The sequence below is a fragment of the Heterodontus francisci genome, chromosome 24, assembly GCF_036365525.1.
Source record: "Heterodontus francisci isolate sHetFra1 chromosome 24, sHetFra1.hap1, whole genome shotgun sequence".
Lineage (NCBI taxonomy): Eukaryota > Metazoa > Chordata > Chondrichthyes > Heterodontiformes > Heterodontidae > Heterodontus > Heterodontus francisci.
This window is the reverse complement of record NC_090394.1, coordinates 27,391,389-27,416,586: the sequence shown is the minus strand read 5'-3', so window position 1 is coordinate 27,416,586 and position 25,198 is coordinate 27,391,389. Positions and strand designations below refer to the sequence as shown.

Sequence of the window (25,198 nt, the reverse complement as noted above, 5' to 3'; positions counted from 1 at the left end):
AAAAGGTACTGAATTAGACGATCAGCCGCGATCTCTTTTTGAATGGCAGAGCAGGCCCGAAGGGCCGAATGGCCTACTCCTGCTCCTATTTTCTATGTTTCTTCATTCCTGTACTCCAATCCCCTTGCAATAAAGGCCAAAATGTTATTTGCCTTCCTAATAGCCTGCTGCACCTGCATGTTAACTTTGTGCGTTCCTTGTATGAGTACACCCAAGTCTCTCTGAACATCAATACTTAACCAGTTTCACACCTTTCAAAAAATATTCTGCTTTTCTATTTTTATGAGCAAAGTGAACAACTTCACACTTCCCTACACCATACTCCATTTGCCATCTTGTTGGCCACTCACTTAACCTGCCTATATCTCTTTGCAGCCTCTCTATGTCCTCCCTGCAGCTTACCATTCCACTGAGCTTTGTATCATCAGCAAATTTAGATACATTACTCGCTGCCTCTTTATCCAAGTCATTAATATAGAGTGTAAATAGCTGAGGCCCCAGCACTGATCCTAGTGGCACCCCACTAAACACTACCTGCCAACTTGAAAATGTCCCATTTTTGCCCACGCTCTGTTTCCTGCCTGTTAACCAATCCTCTATCCATGCTAATATATTACCCCCAACACCATGAGCCCTTATCTTGCCTATTAATCTTTTATGTAGCACCTTATCGAACGCCTTTTGGAAATCCAGGTACATTACATCTACTGGTTCCCCTTTATCTACCCTACTAGTTACATCCTCAACAAATTCTAATAAATTTGTCAAACAGGATTTCACTTTAGTAAAACCATCCTGACTTGTTCTAATCATACTATGCTTTTCCAAGTGCATTGTTAAGACTTTTTTAATAATAGTTTCCAGCATCTTCCCAACAACTGATGTTAGGCTAACTGGCCTGCAGTCCCTGTTTTCTCTCTACCTCTTCTTGAAAAGCAGTGTAACCTTGGCCAACTTCCAATCTGATGGGACCATTCCTGAATCTAAGAAATGGAGAATCTAAGAAATGAATCCAAAGAAATGGAGAAGGTAGTAAGTTCAAGTTTAGTTTCCATAAGGTTTCATGTGAAATATTCACGAAACTGATTAACAGGACATCCTCTTCTTCTTCAGCAATGTGAGCCTGACTGGAAAGTAACTGCATTCTCAGCAAGAAGGACTGCAACTAGAACCTGATTGTTTACTGCAACTGAACATAGACAAATGATATTAAAATGTGTAATTAAGAGATTCAGTTAAATAGCTATCAAGAGCTAGAAATTCAGCTCTGTACCGGTCGAGTTTTCAGCACTATGGCTACAGTTTTGTGTCCAAAATGGCGTCCACACTGTGCTGCGCAAAATTCTGGTGTGGGCCACACCAGGCACCATTTTGGTCAGGGCCGAACAAGAGACCTTCTTTACCTACGTCAGAAGTAGGCATTAGGCCTATAACAAATGCAAATAAGGGGCCTAATGCCTGCTTCTGCTCCCTCTTGCAACTTTGAGGCAGCAGTGCTGATTGCTTCGGGAAACCAATGCTAAGCATCATTGAATGAAAAAAAGGGTTAGTAACTCACCTGAATCACCATTGTTCCCGGTCCCGAGATCTCCAATCTCACTACTGACTCAGACCTCAAAACCTCTCCAATCTCAACCCGGCCCCAGCCTTCTAGCCACAACACCCCACCACAATCTCACTTCAAGGACCAGCCAACAATACTGCAGACCCCCATGACGACCTCCTGACCTCTTAGCCCCCCTCCCTCCCCAATCGCAGTCCGAGGAGGTCCCCCAGAACACCACAGTCTTTCCCTATCACTTACTTGAACGTTGTTGCATGAACCTTTGCAGGCTCCTACTTCTGTGCTTTCTACATGATAATGTGGTCTGAGGCTCAAAATCCCAAGCTCCTCGGTCTTCCCCATTTGAACACTGGCTGTTAGCACTCTGCCGGTGAGGCACCCAAAAATGAACGCTGCTGTATTTCTAGGCGTTACAGCCAGAGGTACAAACCTATATATCGAGTTGTAGCGAATTTGCATGTACAGAATATTTGAACAAGCAATAAAAAAACTCTTAAAATGCATAGATTAATTCAGAAAATTAATGCAGCCAACAAAGAATTCAGGGGTGTTTATAGAGTACATAATAGAAAATCAGATCTCAGATTTTTCAAAAGTAGTTTGGGCAGTCATTTCTTCTTGTAGGAATGTTATCTAATTAGTTGCATTGGAGTATACAGTTTCACAATATCTGAGTTCCCCTCCAAGTCACACACCATCCTGACTTGGAACTATATCGCTGTTTCTTCACTGTCGCTGGGTCAAAATCCTGGAACTCCCTTCCTAACAGCACTGTAGGTGTACCTACCCCACAAGGACTGCAGCAGTTCAAGAAGGCAGCTCACCACCTTCTCAAGGGCAATTAGGGATGAGCAATAAATGCTGGCATAGCCAATGACGCCCACATCCCATGAATGAATAAAAAAAATCTAAATGGGCTGCATTAATTATTCATTAACAACTTAAGTAATGCTGTGTATAGGTTGTGGTCATGCACAGTTCTAAGAGGCAATGCTCTCCCTTCCAATGGATTTTTACTTTGATTCCATTTTCCACAATTTTTATTTGGACAGGTTTATGCCAAGATGCACAAAAAAAATCACGCTGCTTAAGAATCTCCAAACTACTGAGAAATCCACACAGGAGATTCAGCTCATCTGCTATAGTGTGCAGTCTTTCCTTGCACACAACCCATTTACCAGAGAGCCTAGACACAAGTTAGTACCAGCCGAGGACCTGCTAAGTTTTGGAATTTAATAGGCTAAAACTGTGCTTTAAAACTGGGCAGTTAGCCAGCACAGGACACTGGTGGGCTTTCCACTGCTTGTCCAGATAGGACAACACTATCCATTAGGGTAATGGCTTGCAAGATTATCTGAAGCCAGATGGGAAAAATCCCAATCTCCAGTGACAGGTGACTCCCATTAATAATAAGTTGGTCTGGATAGTCAATCATTAACAGTGCTCTGTTGACATTCCTGTCTCAGATAATAGGGTATTTACTGTAGTGACTATTATTATATATAGGAAGTAATTTTGACTTTGGATGATAGTACAATTTAGCTGACCATTATACAACTCTCCCATATTTCATTTCCATTGATGTTGATATTACCCATTTTTACACCATCAACCAAAGTAAAAAATTACCCAAGTAGATAGATTAGATTAGAGATACAGCACTGAAACAGGCCCTTCGGCCCACCGAGTCTGTGCCGAACATCAACCACCCATTTTATACTAATCCTACACTAATCCCATATTCCCAACAAATATCCCCACCTATCCCTATATTTCCCTACCACCTACCTATACTAGTGACAATTTATAATGGCCAATTTACCTATCAACCTGCAAGTCTTTTGGCTTGTGGGAGGAAACCGGAGCACCCGGAGAAAACCCACGCAGACACAGGGAGAACTTGCAAACTCCACACAGGCAGTACCCGGAATCGAACCCGGGTCCCTGGAGCTGTGAGGCTGCGGTGCTAACCACTGCGCCACTGTGCCGCCCTTCCACAAAGAGGGTGTATAGTCCACACCAGTCTGCTAGATCAATACCAGCATCTTTAGCACTGACTACTGGCTATTTGACTGTGATTGGCCATTCCTGATGGACATCCCCCTTATATTGTGCACCCACATGTAGCAATCATGTAGCAAACTACATGCAACAAGCCTCTAAGCATGTGCTTAAACTGAGATTGTTTTTGTTTTTATTGCTTTTTTGTTTTGCTTTTTACTACTGACTGGCTTCTATTGTCAGTTTGGGCTCTATCATCTATTATGCTCCAGCCTTGAATTTGATCCCCAGAAATATCAATCCAGCAAGTGGATGTATGAGCCTGCACAGCCACAAATAAATCACTGCTGGCTCCTACACTGTACACGGTTAATCTGCATTGCTAAATCAGCTGCTGTGACACCACTTCAATGTAATGCTGCATTGTTGGAGGTACTAACTTTCTAGTCAGATGTACAACCAAAGACCTGTTTGCCTTTTCAAGTGGATGTAAAAAATCCTACAGCTTTGTTCAAAAAGGAGCAGGGAAATCTCCAAGGCTAATGATTCACACTCTTGAAACATCAAAAAAAATCTGATTAACTGGTTATTCATCTCATTTGATGTTTTGCGGAGTCTTGCTGTTGGCAAACTGGCTACCACATTTAGCTACATAATAGTAGTGTAAACACTTAAATACAACTTCATTGGTTATGCAATGTTCGGAATACACCAAGAGAACACTAAACAGCCATATAAGTCTTTAGATGTTGGTGGATTGGGGAGGGCACAAATTAAAAGTACAGAAACTTGAACAAATAAACTGTGCAAAGCTATGTTGAATACAAATATCTTAACAAATATGGTCTATTCATTTCAGCTCCTTTTGAAGAGCATGAATAGAGAGCAAAAATAACAAAACTTCAAACAGCAATGAAGTGCTTCGAGATCCGTCAGCTCTATAATTCCCACCACCTCACTCCTTTGACCAAGCTTTTGGTCATCGGTCCTAATGTCTGCTTATACAAATCTATGTCATATTTTGTCTGAATACACATTAATGAAGCGCCTTGGGATTTTTTAATTTGTTAACTGCCCTATATTAATGCAAGTTGTTGATGTTATATTAAGGCATCTTATAAATGCAAAGATAATTATAACTCTGTTATTAGGTAACATGGTACTAACCAACGCTATAGCTTGCATTCTGTTCACAATCTTCAGAAGGAGTTTCATAAAATCACCCGACTTGAAGGTAGTAGCTGAGTGCTGGACACACAGACACAGCAGGCAAGCTGGCGTCAGTTTGTGGTCATCTCCACTGGGTTCAATAAGGGTCAAGATTTTATCGATCAGTACATCTTCAAACGCCCTTTCGTATTCCAGTTGCAGCTTTTTCTGAATACTGTTGCTTCTGTTTGCAGACGGGTTGAGATCTTTGGGCGTGCTTCCCGAGCTATTCTTAATAACGGAGCCGCACATTTTACAGACGGCACCTCTCCGGCAACCCTTATGATCAGGCAAGTGGAGCAAATGTCTAAGCATGGAAAAAGTGTGGGCTGGCAGCTTTTTGGCACCCAAAGGATCTTTGAAGAGAAAAAGATAATACTGCCCAAACCCAACTAGATCGCCATGCCTGAGTTCAGCTGACCCTTCCACTGGTACGCAGTTTACTAAAATGCAGGCATTTGGAAATGGCTCCAATATAGTCTGTTCCTCAACAAAGCGACCACATGTATTTGACCCTTTAATCCTTTTGATTTTGCAGTGCAGAGAGAGAATGTCGGGTGATGACAAACATATGTTAGGCTTCGCCGAGGCCGTCTCTTGTCCGACGATTTGCTTCTCATAATCTAAAGGGTACACCAAACAATCCTGGAAAAACAAAACCCAGAGGCCGCATGTTTCATATTCTCACTCAACAGTTTAAAGACTGAGTTCTAGCGTTACAGCCAAGACGATCAACAACGCAATTTCAGTAAAATGTCTTTTAATGGTAACACCCTGAGGGCCAGAAAAATCTTCCTTCTATCTAATCGTTGTATCAAGCAAAATACCCACATGGTGAGCAAAGTCTTTTGTCTAATGTTCTGTCAAGGAAATGATTTTAAGTACATCCTGATTGATATAAGCATGCCTACAACTAGAAATCTACATTTTTTTCTTTTATTGCAAAAAAAATTGTACAACATTTTGCCTAAAGTCTTGAATGAAGTGTGAAGATTTTTAACAATAAACCCCTGCTATGTACTGTTTCCAACGCAAGTATGTCCCACCTTAATTAAAAGCAAAATACTGCGGATGCTGGAAATCTGAAACGAAAACAAGAAATGCTGGAATCACTCAGCAGGTCTGGCAGCATCTGTGGAAAGAGAAGCAGAGTTAACGTTTTGGGTCAGTGACCCTTCTTCGGAACTGACAAATATTAGAAAAGTCACAGATTATAAGCAAGTGAGGTGGGGGTGGGGCAAGAGATAACAAAGGAGAAGGTGCAGATTGGACCAGGCCACATAGCTGACCAAAAGGTCACGGAGCAAAGGCAAACAATATGTTAATGGTGTGTTGAAAGACAAAGCATTAGTGCAGATTAGGTGTGAATACACTGAATATTGAACAGCAGCAAGTGCAAACCTGAAAAAAAACCTGAAAAAAACAGTGGGTAAGCAAACTGAACAAACTAAGATGAAATGAAATAAATGCAAAAAAAGATTGTAAAAAATGTAAAAAAAGAATGTAAAAAAAAAGGGAAGAAAAAAATAACTAAAAATGAAAGTAAAAGGGGGGGCTGTCATGCTCTGAAATTATTGAACTCAATGTTCAGTCCGGCAGGCTGTACCTAATCGGTAGATGAGATGCTGTTCCTCGAGCTTGCGTTGATGTTCACTGGAACACTGCAGCAATCCCAGGACAGAGATGTGAGCATGAGAGCAGGGGGGAGTGTTGAAATGGGGGTCCTGGGATTGCTGCAGTGTTCCAGTGAACATCAACGCAAGCTCAAGGAACAGCATCTCATCTACCAATTAGGCACACTACAGCCTGCCGGACTGAACATTGAGTTCAATAATTTCAGAGCATGACAGCCCCCCATTTTACTTTCATCTTTAGTTATTTTTTCTTCCTTTTTTTTTACATTCTTTTTTACATTTTTTACAATCTTTTTTTGCATTTATTTAATTTCATCTTAGTTTGTTCAGTTTGCTTACCCACTGTTTTTTTCAGGTTTGCACTTGCTGCTGTTCAATATTCAGTGTATTCACACCTAATCTGTACTAATGCTTTGTCTTTCAACACACCATTAACATATTGTTTGCCTTTGCTCGTGACCTTTTGGTCAGCTATGTGGCCTGGTCCAATCTGCACCTTCTCCTTTGTTATCTCTTGCCCCACCCCCACCTCACTTGCTTATAATCTGTGACTTTTCTAATATTTGTCAGTTCCGAAGAAGGGTCACTGACCCGAAACGTTAACTCTGCTTCTCTTTCCACAGATGCTGCCAGACCTGCTGAGTGATTCCAGCATTTCTTGTTTTTGTTTTATGTCCCACCTTAAATAAGGTGACCAAAACTAGGTAGTACTCTAGATGCGGTCTCACCAATGCCCCCTATAGTTGCAGCAAGACATCCCTACTTTTATACTCCATCCCCCTTGCAATAAAGGCCAACATTCCATTTGCTTTCCTAATTACTTGCTGTACCTGCATGCTAACTTTTTGTGATTCATGTACAAGGACACCCAGATCCCTCTGTACTGCCGCATTCTGCAGTCTCTCTCCATTTAAATAATATTCTGCTTTTATATTCTTCTCGCCAAAGTGGACAATCTCACATTTTCCCACATTATACTCCATCTGCCAAATTTTTGGCCACTCACTTAACCTATCCATATCCCTTTGCAGACTCTTTGTATCCTCCTCACAACTTACTTTCCTACTTATCTTCGTATCGTCAGCAAATGTGGCTACAATACAGTCAGTCCCTTCATCCAAGTCATTAATATAGATCATAAATAGTTGAAGCCCCTGCACTGATCCTTGTGGCACGCGACTAGTTACAGTTTGCCATCCTGAAAATGACCCATTTATCCCGACTCTCTGTTTCCTGTTAGTTAGCCAGTCCTCTATCTGAGTGCAAAACCCTCCACTGATGCTCTGTTTTGACAATGGACTTGGCATCCAACTGTAAGGACACTTGGTTTGGGACTATGCTGCATCAGAAAAATGATTTTGCAATCTGTTCTTTCAGGCAAGTGTAACAACAGTGAAGGGATTCTTATTTTAAATTTCCACGAACAGGAAGCATTGACTTTAATTTCTGAAATGCAATTTATGTTCAAGAGCCCATATCGGGGTGAAATTGAAACTGTTGGTATTGTCAAAGAAACATGATGACTCTTTCAACTCACTGATCTAAAAAATATTTGTAAAAAATACCGAGGATGGTTAGTTAAATAATTATTTTACACTGAATTGCAATTTTTATTCTACTGGTCTCTGTAATATATACACACAATTTCAGGCTAAGGCTCTGGGGACATGGGTTCAAATCCCACCACGGCAGATGGTAAAATTTGAATTCAATTAATAAATCTGGAATTGTAAACTAGTCTAATGGTGACCATGAAACCACTGTCAATTGTTGTAAAAACCCATCTGGTTCACTAATGTTTTTTAGGGAAGGAAATCTGCCGTCCTTACCTGGTCTGGCCTATATGTGACTCCAGACCCACAGCAATGTAGTTGGCTCTTAAATGCCTTCTGAAATGGCCTAGCAAGCCACTCAGTTCAACGGTAATTAGGGATGGGCAATAAATGCAGGCCAGCGATGCCCACATCCCACAAACGAATAAAAAAAACCTGAAAAATCAACATTTGTGGAAGAGTCCAGTACACTCCTAACTTTTCATAGGCTTTGCACTAGTAATTTACAAAGGTATTCTTCTAGCCAAAATTTTAAAAAGTCCTGAAGGAATATCACACAGAAGTGTGCTTGTTGCTCTTACGTTCTTATGGTTATATCCCTGAAGAAGCAGAAGGTGAGGGACTTGGTGGATGCTACTTTCTTGCTTCGCTTTATTGTTTGTGCTGCGAAGTCTTCCCTTTCTGCATTGACTGATCCTTCTTCCAGGCAGGGTTGAATATACTCTCTGTTGTTCCTCCCCCTGATTTTCAGTGCTAGTGAGGCTTGTCTCACTGATGCTGCGTCGGAGAGGTGTTAATTTATATCGGTAGCCAGACATTGTTGAGATGTTGCCTTTTGCCCGGTTCCTCTGCAGTTTCCGTGCTTGAGCATTTATATCTGAAAACAGTTAAAAGAAAACAAATTCCCTTTTAATTGTTTGCTATTCTGTTAAGTAATTATAGCACCATTTTATTTTCCAGTAATATACAAATATGACAACTAGAACATGAAAACATGGTTAACTTTTTTTAAAAATTCTCTCCTTGATTCTTTCTGTTGGCATCAGTCTCTCTTTAGTACCTTCCACAAGTGGCCATTATACATGTGTGAGGCTTGACAGTGAGAGTTGAAAAGCTAGTTAAATGATTCAGACACCATAGCCAATCCCAATCATGGCGTCGCCAACATCCAAGCATGCGTCACTTCAGTGGGGATTGGGGATGCTAACTGATTTTCCACTCTCTAATTGAGGGAAATTGAGATCAGTTGTAGCACAGCTATTATTCACCCCTATAATCCTCACCTCTGCCTACCCCTTCGGCTAAGATCAACCAACAAGACTACAGGTTGGCATCAAATCTAAAACCATGTCTTTAAGGCAAAGATACTCTATAAATGTGCTAAGTCACTGGAAATTCACCTGTAATTCAGTTTATTTTGAGGATACGTAGAAGATACTGCACAGGAGCATTGTGAGGTGAATATTTTCACAGATTAACCCTTTTTAAAGTTTTTCCTTTTGTTATTCGTTTCATGGGATGTGGGTGTCGTAAGGCCAGCATTTGTTGCCCATCCCTAATTGCCCTTGACAACTGAGTGCCTTGCTAGGCCATTTTAGATGGCAGTTAAGAGTCAGCTACATTGCTGTGGGTCTGGAGTCACATGTAGGCCAGACTAGGTAAGGATGGCAGATTTCCTTCCCAAAAAGACATTAGTGAACTAGATGAGTTTTTATGACAATGATGGTTTCATAGCACCATTAACAAATTCAATTCCAGATTTTTATTAATTAATTGAATTTAAATTCCACCAGCTACCATGGTGCGATTTGAATCTGTGTCCCTGGGTCATTAGCCTCTGGGCCTCTGAATTACTAGTTCAGTGATGTCACCATTATGCCATCATCTCCCATAACGTGTTTTTCTTTTATTGCATATCAAACAAATAACTTGTTTGTCTTGAACTCATAATTTTTTAAAATTTTGTTATTAGCAAAAATGACAGAAAACTATTTCCTCACTAGCATTAATACCAGCAGTAATGCTTTAGAACTGGAAGGAAAGGTGGAGGCAGAGGCGATGTTTGTGTTTGGGGGGTTGGGGGTGGACACAGTGGGGAAGGAGAGGTGAGTGGAGAGGAGGTATATAACCATTCAGTTATCACTTGTTTTTTCTCCAGTTTCAGCAGTGCACTACACAGATTTGTTTTAAACAAACAATGCATTTTAGGAGAAGTGTATTTGTGAGAGATGTTACGGTGCTATATAAATGCAAGCTTTTTTCTTTCTATAAACAGCTCCATTCCTCTCCAATACACTGAGGCTGTCCCCACAATGCTGCAAGACTCTAGTCATGTATTTAAATAGCATGCAGGGTGATACAATGACATGAATTTTTTTTAAATGCAGAACTTTTTTTATTTTAAACTAGCAGAGACCCGCAAAACATTTGCGGTGCAGTTAGTATCTTTATTGCAACAGTACTTCTTTAAGTCTCCATCCATCCTATGCCATCCCTCTCATACCATATCCATCTCGTTCCTTTCATCCCTCTCATGTCATCCCCATCCCATCCCACCCCTTCTTCCTATGCCATCCCCTTCCCTCATTCCATCTCTTCTTTGCCATCCCATCCTCCATTCCCCCATTCTGTACCTCCCATGCACTCTCCCTTATGCCAACCCGTTCCTCCCCCCACCCATGCTGTCCCCATGCCCCCGCGCATGCTGTCCTCCATCCTCCCATGGCATTTCCCCCTCCCCCATCCTCCCATGGCATTCCCCCTCCCCCATCCTCCCATGGTGCGCCCCCGCTCCCTGATCCTTCCAGCCAGGGTAACTTTGTTGTTGGGCTCCCCTTACATTTGCAGTGAAATTAGTATCTTTATTGCAATAGCCTTTCTTTAAATCCTCATTCCATGCCATCCATCCTTCTCATGCCATTCTCATTCCATTCCTGTCATCCCTCTCATACCATCCCCCATGCTATCCCATCCCCATCTTATCCCCAATTCCTTACCTCCCATGACAATTCCCCCCCCATGCCATTCCCCACCCCTCCACCCCCCTTGCAGAGTGCTTTATGATAGGTGAGGTTGTTTTGCAAAACTCTCTTGTTCTGCACCTGTGAGATGACAATTGGTTAATTAGATATTTTAAATCTTTACTGGAACATTTGGGTACTCAGTGTACCCAGGCACAGCCCACCAAATAAACCCACCAACAGATGCACCCCTTAAACTAATCATTTAAAGCAATCCATACAGACAAAAACTATTATTACAGTGGATATATATCTATTTGTTTCTCTCTCACTCTCTTTTATTTTAGCACTGACCCTCACACTGGGAGCAATTTTAACCTAACTCACTGAGTGGGAAACCCACGTCAACTTAAATGAAGTGTGAGATTGGGTAAGAGCATTGCACTCAATTGCTGAAATTTTACGCCGCCCCAGCGGGTTGGATGGTGGCGTGGGGGCGGCGTAAAATTGAGCAGCAGGCTCCGGGAGGCCTTCCTGCCCTGATTCTGCCTCCGACCAAGTTTACGGAGCTCTGGCGGGGGGTGGGAAAGGGCCCGCCCGTGGCCAATCAAGACCCTTAAGTGGCCACTTAAAGGCCCTTGCCCACCTCAATGGGTGCCCGCTTGAGGGCCGCCCCCGCCTCCCAACCCAACCCCAGGATTCAAGACATCCCCCCTCCCCCAAACAACCACCCTAGCCTCACCAGGGCACGACCGATTCCCCTGATGAGGCAACCCAAACTTGCCTTTAGTCCCAGCTCCTTGGTATCCTCCTCGGTCGGCTGGGCTGCAGTCCCAGCAGTGGCCACTGCTCCCGGTAGTGCTGCTGAGACTGAGCTGCCGGCCCGCTGATTGGCTGACAGCTCACTGAGGCGGGACCTCCTTCCTCAAGTGGGTGGAAGTCTTGCCTCGGGCCACATAAAGCCTGGGTATCCGTAGAATACGGGACAGATCCCCAGGCTGGGCGGAAGTGGGTTCGCCACCGATATTTACGTCGGAGTCCGGCTCCCGTCCGCCCACTGTAAAATTCCGGCCTATTCCTTCAGTGTCCCGATGGGCAGGTTAACTTAAAATTGCCCCTACTTTCTCCATCCCAGAGGAAGAGCAGAGGACATGCATCGATGTGGCTGCTAAAGCCATTCTACTAACACCTCACAGGAAATGACACAATAGACCTGGGGGGACAGTGGCATAGTGGTAATGTTACTGGACTAGCGACCCAGAGACCTGAACTAATGGTTGGAATTTTACGTTGGGCAAGAGGCCCCGACCACCCATCGAAAAGTCGGGGCGGGCCCGCCTCTGCTGGGCCTGGGGAGCCATGCCGGGATTTTTTCACTCCCCAGACCCTTAATTGGCCTTGGGTGAGACTTGCACCTCCTTGATGCAGGAAGTCCTGCCTAATGGAGCTGCTGGCCACGGCAGCTCTTAGTTCTAACAGGGCCACCAGGAGCATTGGCACCTGCTGGAACTACACCCAGCCATCGGAGGCAACAGGAAGGATCGCCCCGGAACGAAGGCAAGTTTTTGGGGCCTTGCGGGGACAATCGGCCAGGTCCTGGTGAGGCAAGTGGCATTGACTGGAGGGGGTGGCGGTTGGGGCTTCGGGGTGGCCTTCAGTGGGGCACAGGGTGCCTAGTCAGGAGGGCCTCCATCAAGCCCGCAAGAAGGTTTTACCTGGCGGTGTTCTTGGGGCATTTTCTGTCCACCCACCAAGGGTGAAATACCCGTGGCAGCGGGAGAAGGCCCTTAAGTGGCTGTTAATTGGCCACTTAAGGGTCTTGATTGTCCTGGGGCGGGAGGACTGTTTCTCACCACCGCCTCACCATGTAGAATTGCAGCGGGGGCGGGAGGGGATCGGGAACAATCCCCCCCGCCCTCCACTCAATTTTACGTCCTCCCCACCCTGCCACCAGCCCGCTCGTTATGGGGGTGGGTTGGGGCGGTGCCGTAAAATTCTGGCCTATGCTCTGAGGACAGGCGTTCAAAATTATACCAAGTAGCAATTTTTGTAACTGACAAGGTGTGCAGTAGTTGGGTGAGAAATTGGACTTGTTAGTGCCTTTATTTGAGTACTATGAATACCCTTAGAGCCCCAAAATGACATTCATAGTGGTGCCATTTTGGGGCTCAGTGCTTCAGCCAGTGCCCTCTCTTAACCTCACACAGCTGAACATGTGTTCAGCAGCAGGAAGGAAACCGTACCAGGGCTATTTAAACGGATCATCAGTTACTTTACAGGTTAGTTGCTAGTTGATTTCTTCTAACTGTTGCTATAATTCTACAAGTGTTTGCTGCTTTCCATAGCTGTTTCAAGTTGCAGAAGTCTACAGGGAGTGGTGTGACAGGTTCTGAAGGTCTTAGTGCTGACTTTCAGGGCTTCTGCACAAACTAGTTGCTCCCAGACAAGGGTGCACTAGTAGGCATTCCCCTTGAAATTTAGCATGATTTGGAGAATGGACAGAGGGTGCACAGAGCAGGACAAGCTGCTGGAAGATGGGTGGGGGGAGGAGGAGGAGGTGGAGAAGGGCGCTCAGCAAGAGGCTGTATTCACCCAGGAGGTACAGGGATTGATTGTTCCTTGCTGAGGTTCAGGTGGGACAATGTGTGAGACGTCAAATGCTTCAATAAGGATGACCTCACTGAAATCTGCCACCTGCTGTAGTAACACTGCAACCTCAGAGCAGGACAATTACAGTGCCTGTGAAGGTAACCACCATGATGAACTTTTATGCATCTGACTCGTTCCAGACTGGAGCTGGAGGTATTTGTAACATCTCGCAATTTGCCATCCACTGTTGCATAAGGGAAGGTCACTGAAGCTCTCTACTCAAAAGGACAATGAACTACATTTCATTCTGTCTTGCAGAGACAGAGGCTGGAATTTTATGGCCCCCAAGAACAGGCTGGTGGCAGAGGGGCCGAAAAATTGAGTTGGGGGTGGTGCCGTTCCCCACACCTTCCCACCTCCGCTGCAACTTTATGTGGGGTGGCAGTGACGGGAAACAGCCCGCTTGTCCCGGCCCAATCCAGGCTCTTACGTGACCAATTAACTACCACTTAAGGGCCTCCACCCACCACCCTTGGTGGCCAGAAGGCAAAGAGCACAAGAACCTCACCTGGTAAAACGTGGCAGCTTTCTAGTAGGCTGGAGGGTGGGGGGGTGGCGTGGCCTCCTGATTGGGCTGCCCCTGAAGCTCCAACCGCCCCCAAAGCACAACACTCACCCCCCCGAACCCCCACCCACCACCTTGCCTCGCTAGGGCTCGGCCAGATTTTCTGGAGCCTCGCCAGAGACACTTAACCGAGTTCCAGGGCCATCCTTCCTCTGGATTCCGATGGCTGGGTGTAGTCTCAGCAGTGGCCACCGCTCACAGTGGCCCTGCTGGGACTCGGAGCTGCCAGCCCACTGATTGGCCGGCAGCTCCATTAGGCGGGACCTCCTGCCTGAAGTAGGTGCAAGTCCCGCCCAAGACCAGTTTAGGGCCTGGGGAGTGAAAACTCCCAGTGTGGCTCCCCAGGCCTGGCAGAGACTGGCTCACCACCGACTTCTTGACCGCGCAGCAGGACCTCCCACCCAACGTAAAATTCCGGCCAAACAAATGGAGTGAACAAGTGGTTTTGCTAGGATTACTGGCTTCCACATGGTGCAGGGTGCCATTGACTCCACACGCATCACTTTGTATGTGTTGCATATGAACTCTTCCCTATAACAGAACCGAAAAGGATGACACTCTCAATGTCAAACTAGTATGTAACTATAGAGCCATTGGCACATTGAAACAATGCTTCTGCTGCCTGGAGTACTCTGGAAGAGCCCTGCAGTACTTGGTAGAGCGGTGTCAAGATTCCTGGTGATCTGTTGCCTGTTGCACAACCTTGATATCATGAGGGGACAGTCCTTGCCACCAGCTCTACAACAAGCAGCTCAGGAGCAGCAGGAGGAGAAAGAAGAGGAAGAGGAAAAGAAAGGGAGGAGACAACCTTGACCTAGTTACTTTCTGCCCAGCCCGTCCATGAAAAATTCATCTGAGCGCAATACCAATAATCGCAACCCTATTCCTCATTCATCAACAGTCCCTCACTTTACCTTCCCTCTGTTACTGACCATCACAGCATCCGCTTGGCCACAATACAAAAATAAAAGCCAACACTAAACAAACATTCCAAACCAAATTATAAATGAAATCATGCCATATTACAGATGGTTTCAGCCCCACTGCTGACCACGGCATCAACATTGTCTCCTCCATGGAAGTTGGGACATGCAGGTGCACCTGCCGCCTCCATTAGCTCCTGTTGCCTCTGATTGTATGCCACCTTGTCCTGCAAGAGAGAGGGAAGTGTGTCAGTGAATGTCGTGCAATGGCCTTTGGCTGATGAGTCTGTCACTTCACGTGTCTTGGGCGACCATGTGTGCAGGAAGTGAATCCAGCTGCTTCAGCTCAAGCTCAGGATTTCCGAGCTTGAGGGACAGCTGGAATTACTGCGGAGCAGGAGAGTTCCTGGATCATATTTTCCAGGACGTGGTCATGCCACAGACAGTACGAGTTCAGGATAGTAGATGCGTGGTCATCCGGAAGACTTGGAAGAGGCAGGAGGTGCAAGAGTCTTTGAGATGTGTGCCACTCTCAAACAGGTACTCAGCACTGGAGACTACTGGGAATGATGATACCCTGAAGGAGCAGTCCAGATCATGGCACCAACATGCAAGGGACTGTACAGGAGGGAGCAGCAAAGTGTTTCAATAAAGTTGTTTTAGGAGATTCCGTAATCGGGGGACAGACAGACATTTCTGTAACTGTCATCGTGAGTCCTGCATGGTGTGTTGCCTCCCTGGTGCCAGGATAAGGGACAGGATAAGGGTGCAGGATATTCTGCAGCGGGAAAGTAGTGAGCCAGATGCTGTGGTATGCATTGGTACCAATGACATAGCAAGAGCAGGTACTGAGGTCCTATGGTCAGATTTTCAGAAGCAAGGGAGGAAGTTAAAGAGTAGGACCTCAAAAGGTAGTAATCTCTGAGTAACTTCCAGTGCCACATGTGAGCAAGAGTAGATAGAGGAAGCTTGGGAGGATCTGTGGGTGGCTTGAAGCATTGTTTTTTATTCGTTCATGGGATGTGGGTGTCACTGGCTTGGCCAGCATTTATTGCCCATCCCTAATTGCCCTTGAGAAGATGGTGATGAGCCGCCTTCTTGACCCGCTGCAGTCCTTGTGGTGTAGGTACACACAAAGCGCTGCTAGGAATGGAGTTCCAGGATTTTGACCCAGCGACAGTGAAGAAACAGCGATAGAGTTCCACGTCAGCATGGTGCATGACTTGGAGGGGAACTTGCAGGTGGTTTAATTCCCATGCATCTGCTGCCGTTGACCTTCTAGGTAGTAGAGGTCGCGGGTTTGGAAGGTGCTGTCGAAGGAGCCTTAGTGAGTGGCTACAGTGCATCTTGTAGATGGTACATACTGTTGCCATTGTGTGTCTGTGAAGGGAGTGAATGTTGAAAGTGGTGAATGGGGTGCCAGTCAAGCAGGCTGCTTTGTCCTGGATGGTGTCGAGCGTCTTGAGCGTTGTTGGAGCTGCAATCACCCAGGCAAGTGGAGAGTATTCCATCACGCTCCTGACTTGTGCCTTGTAGATGGCGGACAGGTGTTGGGGAGATAGGAGATGAGCTACACGCTGCTGAATTCCTAGCCTCTGGCCTGCACTTATAGCCACGGTATTTATGTGGCTGGTCCAGTTCAGTTTCTGGTCAATGGTAACCCCCATGATGTTGATAGTGGGGGATTCAGCGATGGTAATGCCATTGAATGTCAAGGAAAGATGGTTAGATTCTCTCTTGTTTGAGATGATCATTGCCTGGCACTTGTGAGGCACGATTGGAGCAAATCTGCAGGCAAATCACAGAGATGTGCAAGAACTATAGAGTGGTGATATTGGTGGACTTCAATTACCCCAATATCAATTGGGATGTTAGAGTAAATGGTAAGGAGGGGGAGGAATTTCTGAAATGTGTTTGAGAACTTCCCTGATCAGTATGTTCACAGCCCAACTAGAAAAGGAGGTATTGCTGGATCTGGTGCAGGGAAATGAGGTGGGCCATGTGGACCAAGTGTCTGTCAGGGAGCACTTGGGTAAGAGTGATCATCATATCATAAGGATTAGACTAGTAATGTATAAAAGCAAGTAATTAAATAAGGTAGAACAGCTAGATTGGAAGAGGGCTAATTTCAACACGATGCAAAGTGATTTAGCCAGGGTAAAATGGAACCAAAGACTGACAGGAAAATCTGTATTGGAACATTGAATTATCTTTAAGGGAGAGATGCTTCAGGTACATTCCAACTAGGGCAAAAGGTAAGGAAACCAAAAACAGGGCCCCTTGGATGACAAAGAAGATAGAGATTTTGATTAAACAAAAAAAAAAAGAGCGCATGATGAATGTCAAGTGAGAACCAGGCCATATACAATAAGTTGAGAGAAGGGGCGAAGAGGACAATAAGACTGGCAAAGAGACAATATGAGAATAGACTAGCAGTCAACATAAAAGGGAATCCAAAAATCTTCTACTGGCATGTAAATAGTAAAGCATATGGGATCTTGGGCTTCACAAATCGAGGCACAGAGTACAAAAGCAGGGAAGTTATGTTGAATATTTATAAAACTCTGGTTAGGCCCCAACTAGAGTATTGTGTCCAGTTCTGGTCACCACCCTTTAGGAAAGATGTGAGGGTCCTTGAGAGGGTGCAGAGGAGATTTACCAGAATGATTCCAGGGGATGGGGGATTTTAGTTACAAGGTTAGGTTGGAAAAGCTGGGGTTGTTCTCCCTGGAGCAAAGGAGAATGAGGGAAGATTTGTTCGAGGTGTACAAGATTATGAGAGATTTAGATAAGTTAGACAAGGAAAAACTGCTCCCATTAACAGATGGTACAAGGAGAGATGCAGGGAAATGTGAGGAAGAACGTTTTTTAACACAGCAAATGGTAATGACCTGGAACTCGCTGCCCGCGAGGGTTGTGGAAGCGGAGATAATCAGTGATTTCAAAAGGAAATTGGATGGGCACTTGAAGGAAATAAACTTGCAGTGCGATTAACTGGATTGTTCAGTGGAGAGCCGGCATGTACTCGATGGGCCGAATGGCTTCCTTCTATGCTGTAAATGACTAACTATGGTTGAATAGCAGGCAGTATGTGAAATATGGGTGTAAGGCTTGCAGCAGTGGTAAGTTAGTGAGGGTAATGTTAAGCATTAAGTCTGATTGATAGAGATTGTTGGTAGGTGAGTGATGGGGTCTGATGATTTGAGCAGTGTTGCTGGTGCAGTTAGTATGATATTATATTTGAAGATGCATTCACTGACTATGACCACTCATGTGCAGGCATTGAATTTCTTGCGACGCTGCATCCAGATCCTCGGGGCTGGACTCCTGGCATCGACCTCCACAGCTATCTGCTCCCAATGTCTTTAGACTGTGTAGCTAGAGAGCCTTCTTCCCCCTGCCAATACAGGATATTTTTCCTCCTTTCCACCTCCTCCACCAAGATCTCCAAAACCTTGGAGCCTGCTCTTTCCCCTGATATGGCATTCCTCACTCTTTTGCAGGTCTGATTCTCTTCAACCATGACTCCCAGAACCTGCTCCAGGCACAATGCACCTCCCCTTTAAGAAGTGCAGACTAGCTTTAAGCATTTCAGGCTAGCTTTAAGTGGTGACAGCCACTCATGATATTGGTCCCCACCTGATGCATCCAGCGAACACTGACTGGACTTGGAGATCATTCAAACAAGCAGGCAGCATAAAATTGACATGCTGCCTGCACTGCAATGAACGGGTTAATCGTGCCTATTTTCATGGGCTATGCAATTTAGCTCCCATAAATCCTGCACCTTTACCAGTCTGTGACAAGTCATATTGGAGACTGAATGATATGTACCACCCATTAAATCTAACATCATAATCACACTGTTCTTCAGAGTTCACGGTTATTAAGCAGTGATGAAAAAAGACCAGCTGGGTGTATAATGTGTTACATTAATTCTGAACACTGAATAAATACTAAATGCTTTTGGGGCATTGCTTGGAATTGATATGTCACATGTTTTAATTAGCTACAAATTGTTGACTTCTCTGAACATTTTTGCTGTGGCCACTGTCATAGTGATTGATAATTACAGTGGAAATTTGGTGCATATTCTTGTGTGCTGTTTCAGGGAATTTCCCAGTTTGCTAACTTACTTGAATCTAATCTCCAGCACATCTAAACCATTCAATCTGTATAACCCTAATTTACCATAATCTATGTGCCAGGAATGTGGAAACATTGCACATACATTGCAGGAGAATTACAAGAGCAGAAGAATGAAAAGATTATTCGTGAAAATATTTCTATAACCTGTTTCACTGGTCCATTGAGAAAAGAAGCTTGGCTCATTTGTTAGCATGTGAGATTGTGGGCTCAAGCTCCACTTAACAGTCCATAATCTAAGCTGAATAATCAGTGCAGTATTGTGCAAGGACTTGTATTGTTGGAGGTGTAGTTGAATGGATAAGATGTTAAACCAAAGTCCCGACTGCTTAGATGTGAAAGATCCCACATCTTAATTTGAAGACAAGCAGTGAGTTCTTAAAAGCCTTGGCCAACGTTTCTCATCTCATCTGGTTATTCATCTCATTGGTGTTTGTGGAATGTTGGTGGCTGGCATATTAAGTGCATTAAGAGGTTTCTGAGAGATATTAAAAGCGAAATACTGCAGATGCTGGAAACCTGAAATAATAACAAGAAATGCTGGAAATACTCAGCAGGTCTGGCAGCGTCTGTGGAGAGAGAAGCAGAGTTAACGTTTCAGGTCAGTGACCCTTCTTCAGAACTGAGTATTTCCAGCATTTCTTGTTTTTATTTCTGAGAGATATGATATTGGTAGGCACCATTAATGTTGGTACTTACCAATTCAGACATGAATTCAGTTTTTCTCGGGCTAGTTGATTAAAAATCAGAAGGGAATCAAATTCATGACTTCTTCCTGTTGTTTGCATTGGAAATCAGATCCCAAGATGCACATGCATCACATCAGTGATTCTTTCTTTTGGGCCTCCTTATCTCGAGAGACAATGGATACGCGCCTGGAGGTGGTCAGTGGTTTGTGAAGCAGCGCCTGGAGTGGCTATAAAGGCCAATTCTGGAGTGACAGGCTCTTCCACAGGTGCTGCAGAGAAATTTGTTTGTTGGGGCTGTTGCACAGTTGGCTCTCCCCTTGCGCCTCTGTCTTTTTTCCTGCCAACTACTAAGTCTCTTCGACTCGCCACAATTTAGCCCTGTCTTTATGGCTGCCCGCCAGCTCTGGCGAATGCTGGCAACTGACTCCCACGACTTGTGATCAATGTCACACGATTTCATGTCACGTTTGCAGACGTCTTTATAACGGAGACATGGACGGCCGGTGGGTCTGATACCAGTGGCGAGCTCGCTGGACAATGTGTCTTTGGGGATCCTGCCATCTTCCATGCGGCTCACATGGCCAAGCCATCTCAAGCGCCGCTGACTCAGTAGTGTGTATAAGCTGGGGGTGTTGGCCGCTTCAAGGACTTCTGTGTTGGAGATATAGTCCTGCCACCTGATGCCAAGTATTCTCCGAAGGCAGCGAAGATGGAATGAATTGAGACGTCGCTCTTGGCTGGCATACGTTGTCAAGGCCTCGCTGCCGTAGAGCAAGGTACTGAGGACACAGGCCTGATACACTCGGACTTTTGTGTTCCGTGTCAGTGCGCCATTTTCCCACACTCTCTTGGCCAGTCTGGACATAGCAGTGGAAGCCTTACCCATGCGCTTGTTGATTTCTGCATCTAGAGACAGGTTACTGGTGATAGTTGAGCCTAGGTAGGTGAACTCTTGAACCACTTCCAGAGCGTGGTCGCCAATATTGATGGATGGAGCATTTCTGACATCCTGCCCCATGATGTTCGTTTTCTTGAGGCTGATGGTTAGGCCAAATTCATTGCAGGCAGACGCAAACCTGTCGATGAGACTCTGCAGGCATTCTTCAGTGTGAGATGTTAAAGCAGCATCGTCAGCAAAGAGGAGTTCTCTGATGAGGACTTTCCGTACTTTGGACTTCGCTCTTAGACGGGCAAGGTTGAACAACCTGCCCCCTGATCTTGTGTGGAGGAAACTTCCTTCATCAGAGGATTTGAACGCATGTGAAAGCAGCAGGGAGAAGAAAATCCCAAAAAGTGTGGGTGCGAGAACACAGCCCTGTTTCACACCACTCAGGATAGCAAAGGGCTCTGATGAGGAGCCACCATGTTGAATTGTGCCTTTCATATTGTCATGGAATGAGGTGATGATACTTAGTAGCTTTGGTGGACATCCGATCTTTTCTAGTAGTCTGAAGAGACCACGTCTGCTGACGAGGTCAAAGGCTTTGGTGAGATCAATGAAAGCAATGTAGAGGGGCATCTGTTGTTCACGGCATTTCTCCTGTATCTGACGAAGGGAGAACAGCATGTCAATAGTCGATCTCTCTGCACGAAAGCCACACTGTGCCTCAGGGTAGACGCGCTCGGCCAGCTTCTGGAGCCTGTTCAGAGCGACTCGAGCAAAGACTTTCCCCACTATGCTGAGCAGGGAGATTCCACGGTAGTTGTTGCAGTCACCGCGGTCACCTTTGTTTTTATAGAGGGTGATGATGTTGGCATCGCGCATGTCCTGGGGTACTGCTCCCTCGTCCCAGCACAGGCATAGCAGTTCATGTAGTGCTGAGAGTATAGCAGGCTTGGCACTCTTGATTATTTCAGGGGTAATGCTGTCCTTCCCAGGGGCTTTTCCGCTGGCTAGGGAATCAATGGCATCACTGAGTTCCGATTTGGTTGGCTGTATGTCCAGCTCATCCATGACTGGTAGAGGCTCGGCTGCATTGAGGGCAGTCTCAGTGACAGCATTCTCCCTGGAGTACAGTTCTAGGTAGTGCTCAACCCAGCGGTCCATCTGTTTGCGTTGGTCAGTGATTATGTCCCCCGATTTAGATTTGAGGGGGGTGATCTTCTTGATGGTTGGCCCAAGAGCTCTCTTCATGCCATCATACATTCCTCTGATGTTTCCGGTGTCTGAGGCCAGCTGAATATGACTGCATAGGTGTTGCCAGTAGTCGTTTGCGCAACGCCTAGCTGTTCTTTGTGCAGTACTTCTGGCTGCTTTAAGTGCTGCGGATGTTAAATCGCTGGGGGCTTTCTTGTAGTTCAAAAGTGCAATGCGCTTAGCGGCTATGACAGGTTCCAGCTCTTCATTATGAGATTGAAACCAGTTTGCATTTCTCTTCGCACTTTTGCCGTAGGTGGTCAAAGCTGACTCATAGATGGCGTCTCTGATGTGGGCCCACTTGGTCTCAGCATCCCCTGTGGGAGTGTTTTGAAGGGCTGTTACAAGTGAATTTAGAAATTTTTGTAACAGCTGTGGGTGAGAAATTCTGCTCGTGTTGATGCGCGGGTGGCCCTTCTGCTTGGAATGATGCAACTTCTTTGGTCTGAGTCTAACCTTGCTGCACACCAGGGAGTGGTCGGTGTCGCAGTCCGCACTGTGGAAGCTGCGTGTGATTTGAACACTGTTTAAGGCGGCTCGCCTTGTGACAATGAGGTCTAGCTGGTGCCAACGACGTGATCTTGGGTGCCTCCATGAAACCTGGTGACAGGGTTTAGTGTGAAAGAACGAGTTGGTGATGCAGAGGTTATGATAGGTACACAACTCAAGCAGTCTCTGCCCGTTCTCATTCATCCTTCCAACGCCATAGCGCCCAAGGCAGGAGGGCCATGAGTCATGGTCGGCCCCAACCCTGGCATTAAAGTCCCCCAGCAGGAATAGGTGTTCGGTGTTGGGGATGCTGCTAATGATGTTATGGAGTTGTTCATAGAACTGGTCTTTAGCTTCAGGTGCGGAGCAGAGTGTTGGAGCATAGATGCTGAGTAGGTGTACTGGACCAGAGGTGGTGAGCAGTCGGATGGACAGTATGCGTTCCGAGCCATTTGAGGGAGGCTCTATCATGCTGAGCAAGGAGTTTCTGATGGCGAAGCCCACTCCATGCTGTCTTGGTTCTTCAGGATCCCTGCCCTGCCAGAAGAAGGTGTAGTCTTGCTCTGCTAGAGAGCCACTCGCGGGGAGGCGAGTCTCCTGAAGTGCTGCAATGTCCACATTGAATCTACTGAGCTCGTTGTTAATGATGGCGGTCTTCCGAGAATCGTTGATTTGTGCAAGGTCTTCCAACAGGCCAGGACACATAGTTCTGACGTTACAGCTTGCAAAGCGAAGGGCTGGTACCTTCTTTCCTTTTTTCATGTTGTTTGGTGCGGTGTATCAGTCCACCTTTCGGGCAATGACCCTGAGCTCCAAGCACCCATTGAAGCAGGCAGACTGTGGCGGGACAGAACCTTATTGACCGGGGGCTGCCCGGTTTGAGGCGGGCGGTAGCTGTCCAGTGAGGTGCAATGACCTCTCCCACCGACAAAGGCAACCCGTGGTGCCCAGTTTCTACGCCAATTTATCTGGACTTATAACCCGTAACTGCTGCCTTCCGTGTTGTTTTAGTCGCTGTGAGGCAACTATGGAGTGACCTCTCCATGGCGCATGCCTGGGCAAATTTATGGAGGTTGAGAGTTGCCCAGTCGTCAAAACCCCCCTCTCGGCCTTTCTGGTGGGGTCCAAAGGAGTGCAGGACACGACGTTTGGCACCAGTATGGCTGCAGGAACTGCCGGAAACATGCCAAAGGTGACACATGACCGCCTACGGGGTTCCGCTCCGGATTTTCTGTTAGGGTTTACTCCCTTAGCCTTGGTCTCTCCCGAGACGCCCACAAGGCAGTGGGGTTGTTGGGGCCCCTACACAGGTGTAGGATGGTGCCGGTGGGAGGAGGGGATGCAAGGGGGAGGGGTAGAGGGAGGGGGTGGGGGGGGTGCAGGGGAAGGGGGTGCGGGGTGAAGATGGTGCGAGGGGGGGGCGGGCTGGGACGGGGTTGTGAGGGGGTGAGAGGGGGGTAAAGGGGGGGGGAGGGGGGGTGGAATCTGGTGCAGGTAATAAGCCATTTCCTCAGTGCCCACCATCGACGTCCGGAAAGCTCATCCACGTCCTTCGGGAGGTGAAGCATCATTTGGCAGACTTAGAGGTGATTACATTTGCTAAGGGTTTTTTTTTCTGCAGTGGTTTAAATAAAGGCATGCAGCATTGCCGACAGTGCGCTGCAGATGCTCTCCGAGCCATCTCCCGCGGGCGCTTTGAAGTTGCGGCCGGGGGGGGCCGTTCGTGGATGTTTTGGGTGTTCGGGGCACCTTTTCACAGGACTTCTCTCGGGTCCCGCATCAGTGATTATTAATACACAAACTGCATCATGTACTTAATGATTGATTTTCAGTGACAAATTTGTTCAGGGGATTGGAAGAATTCTTGAAGACGTATTAAGTTCAGCAGTGAGTGTTGCCTTTGTGGTTGCCAATGAGGAATAAAAAATGGCAACAGCAAAATAAAAGGTTTTATACAGACAATATTTTTTTTATTCATTCATGGGATGTGGGCATTACTGGCTAGGCCAGCATTTATTGCCCATTCCTAATTGCCCTTGAACTGAGTGGCTTGCTAGGCCATTTCAGAGGGCAGTTAAGTGTCAACCACATTGTTCTCTGGAGTCACGTGTAGGCCAGACCAGGTAAGGACAACAGAGTTCCTTCCCTAAAGGACTTTAGTGAACCAGGTGGGTTTTTACAACAATCAACAATGGTTTCATGGTCGCCATTAGACTAACTTTTTAATTCCAGATTTATTAATTGAATTCAAATTTCACCATCTGCCGTTATGGGATATTATAGGATATGAAGTCCAAACTCCATTATATTCAACTCTTTTGGACCTCCCACCCCACCAGAATCTGGCTAAGTTAATATTATTCTATGCGTTTCAACTGCCTTAAATATATGCACTATTTTAAATACTTAGCAAAAACACTCTGGAATTCAAAAATTGAAAATGTTAGATTTTTTTTCACCTGAATCTGTTTCACCACTACTTCTATACCTTCTATCTGTTACTATACATTCCGGGGTAAAGACAATAGAAGAGTTAAGTGAATATGAACAGGAAAAAACCGACATAACTTGTGACCTACAGTAAACTCCACAGTATCTCTTTGCTATTTGTTAACTCAAGCCCTTCAACTGTAAATCATTGAGCAGTGGATAAATGTTCATTCAAGTAGCCTTTGAATT

General features: G+C 45.7%; 1 protein-coding gene across 6 annotated transcripts in view; it reads right to left on the bottom strand.

The window, feature by feature from the left end:
- Window positions 1-25,198, bottom strand: part of radil (Ras association and DIL domains) — a 146,916-nt gene that overhangs the window by 101,285 nt on the left and 20,433 nt on the right. For all 6 annotated transcript variants that reach the window (XR_010977368.1, XR_010977369.1, XR_010977370.1 and 3 more), the window contains 2 exons: window positions 8,543-8,838; window positions 4,733-5,419 (listed from right to left, as the gene is read on the bottom strand). Coding sequence is in view for 3 of the 6 variants with exons in the window: in XM_068055796.1 (XP_067911897.1) it covers window positions 4,733-5,419; window positions 8,543-8,838 (983 nt within the window). In the remaining 3 variants the exon portion in view is untranslated. The remainder of the gene's footprint in view (window positions 1-4,732; window positions 5,420-8,542; window positions 8,839-25,198) is intronic.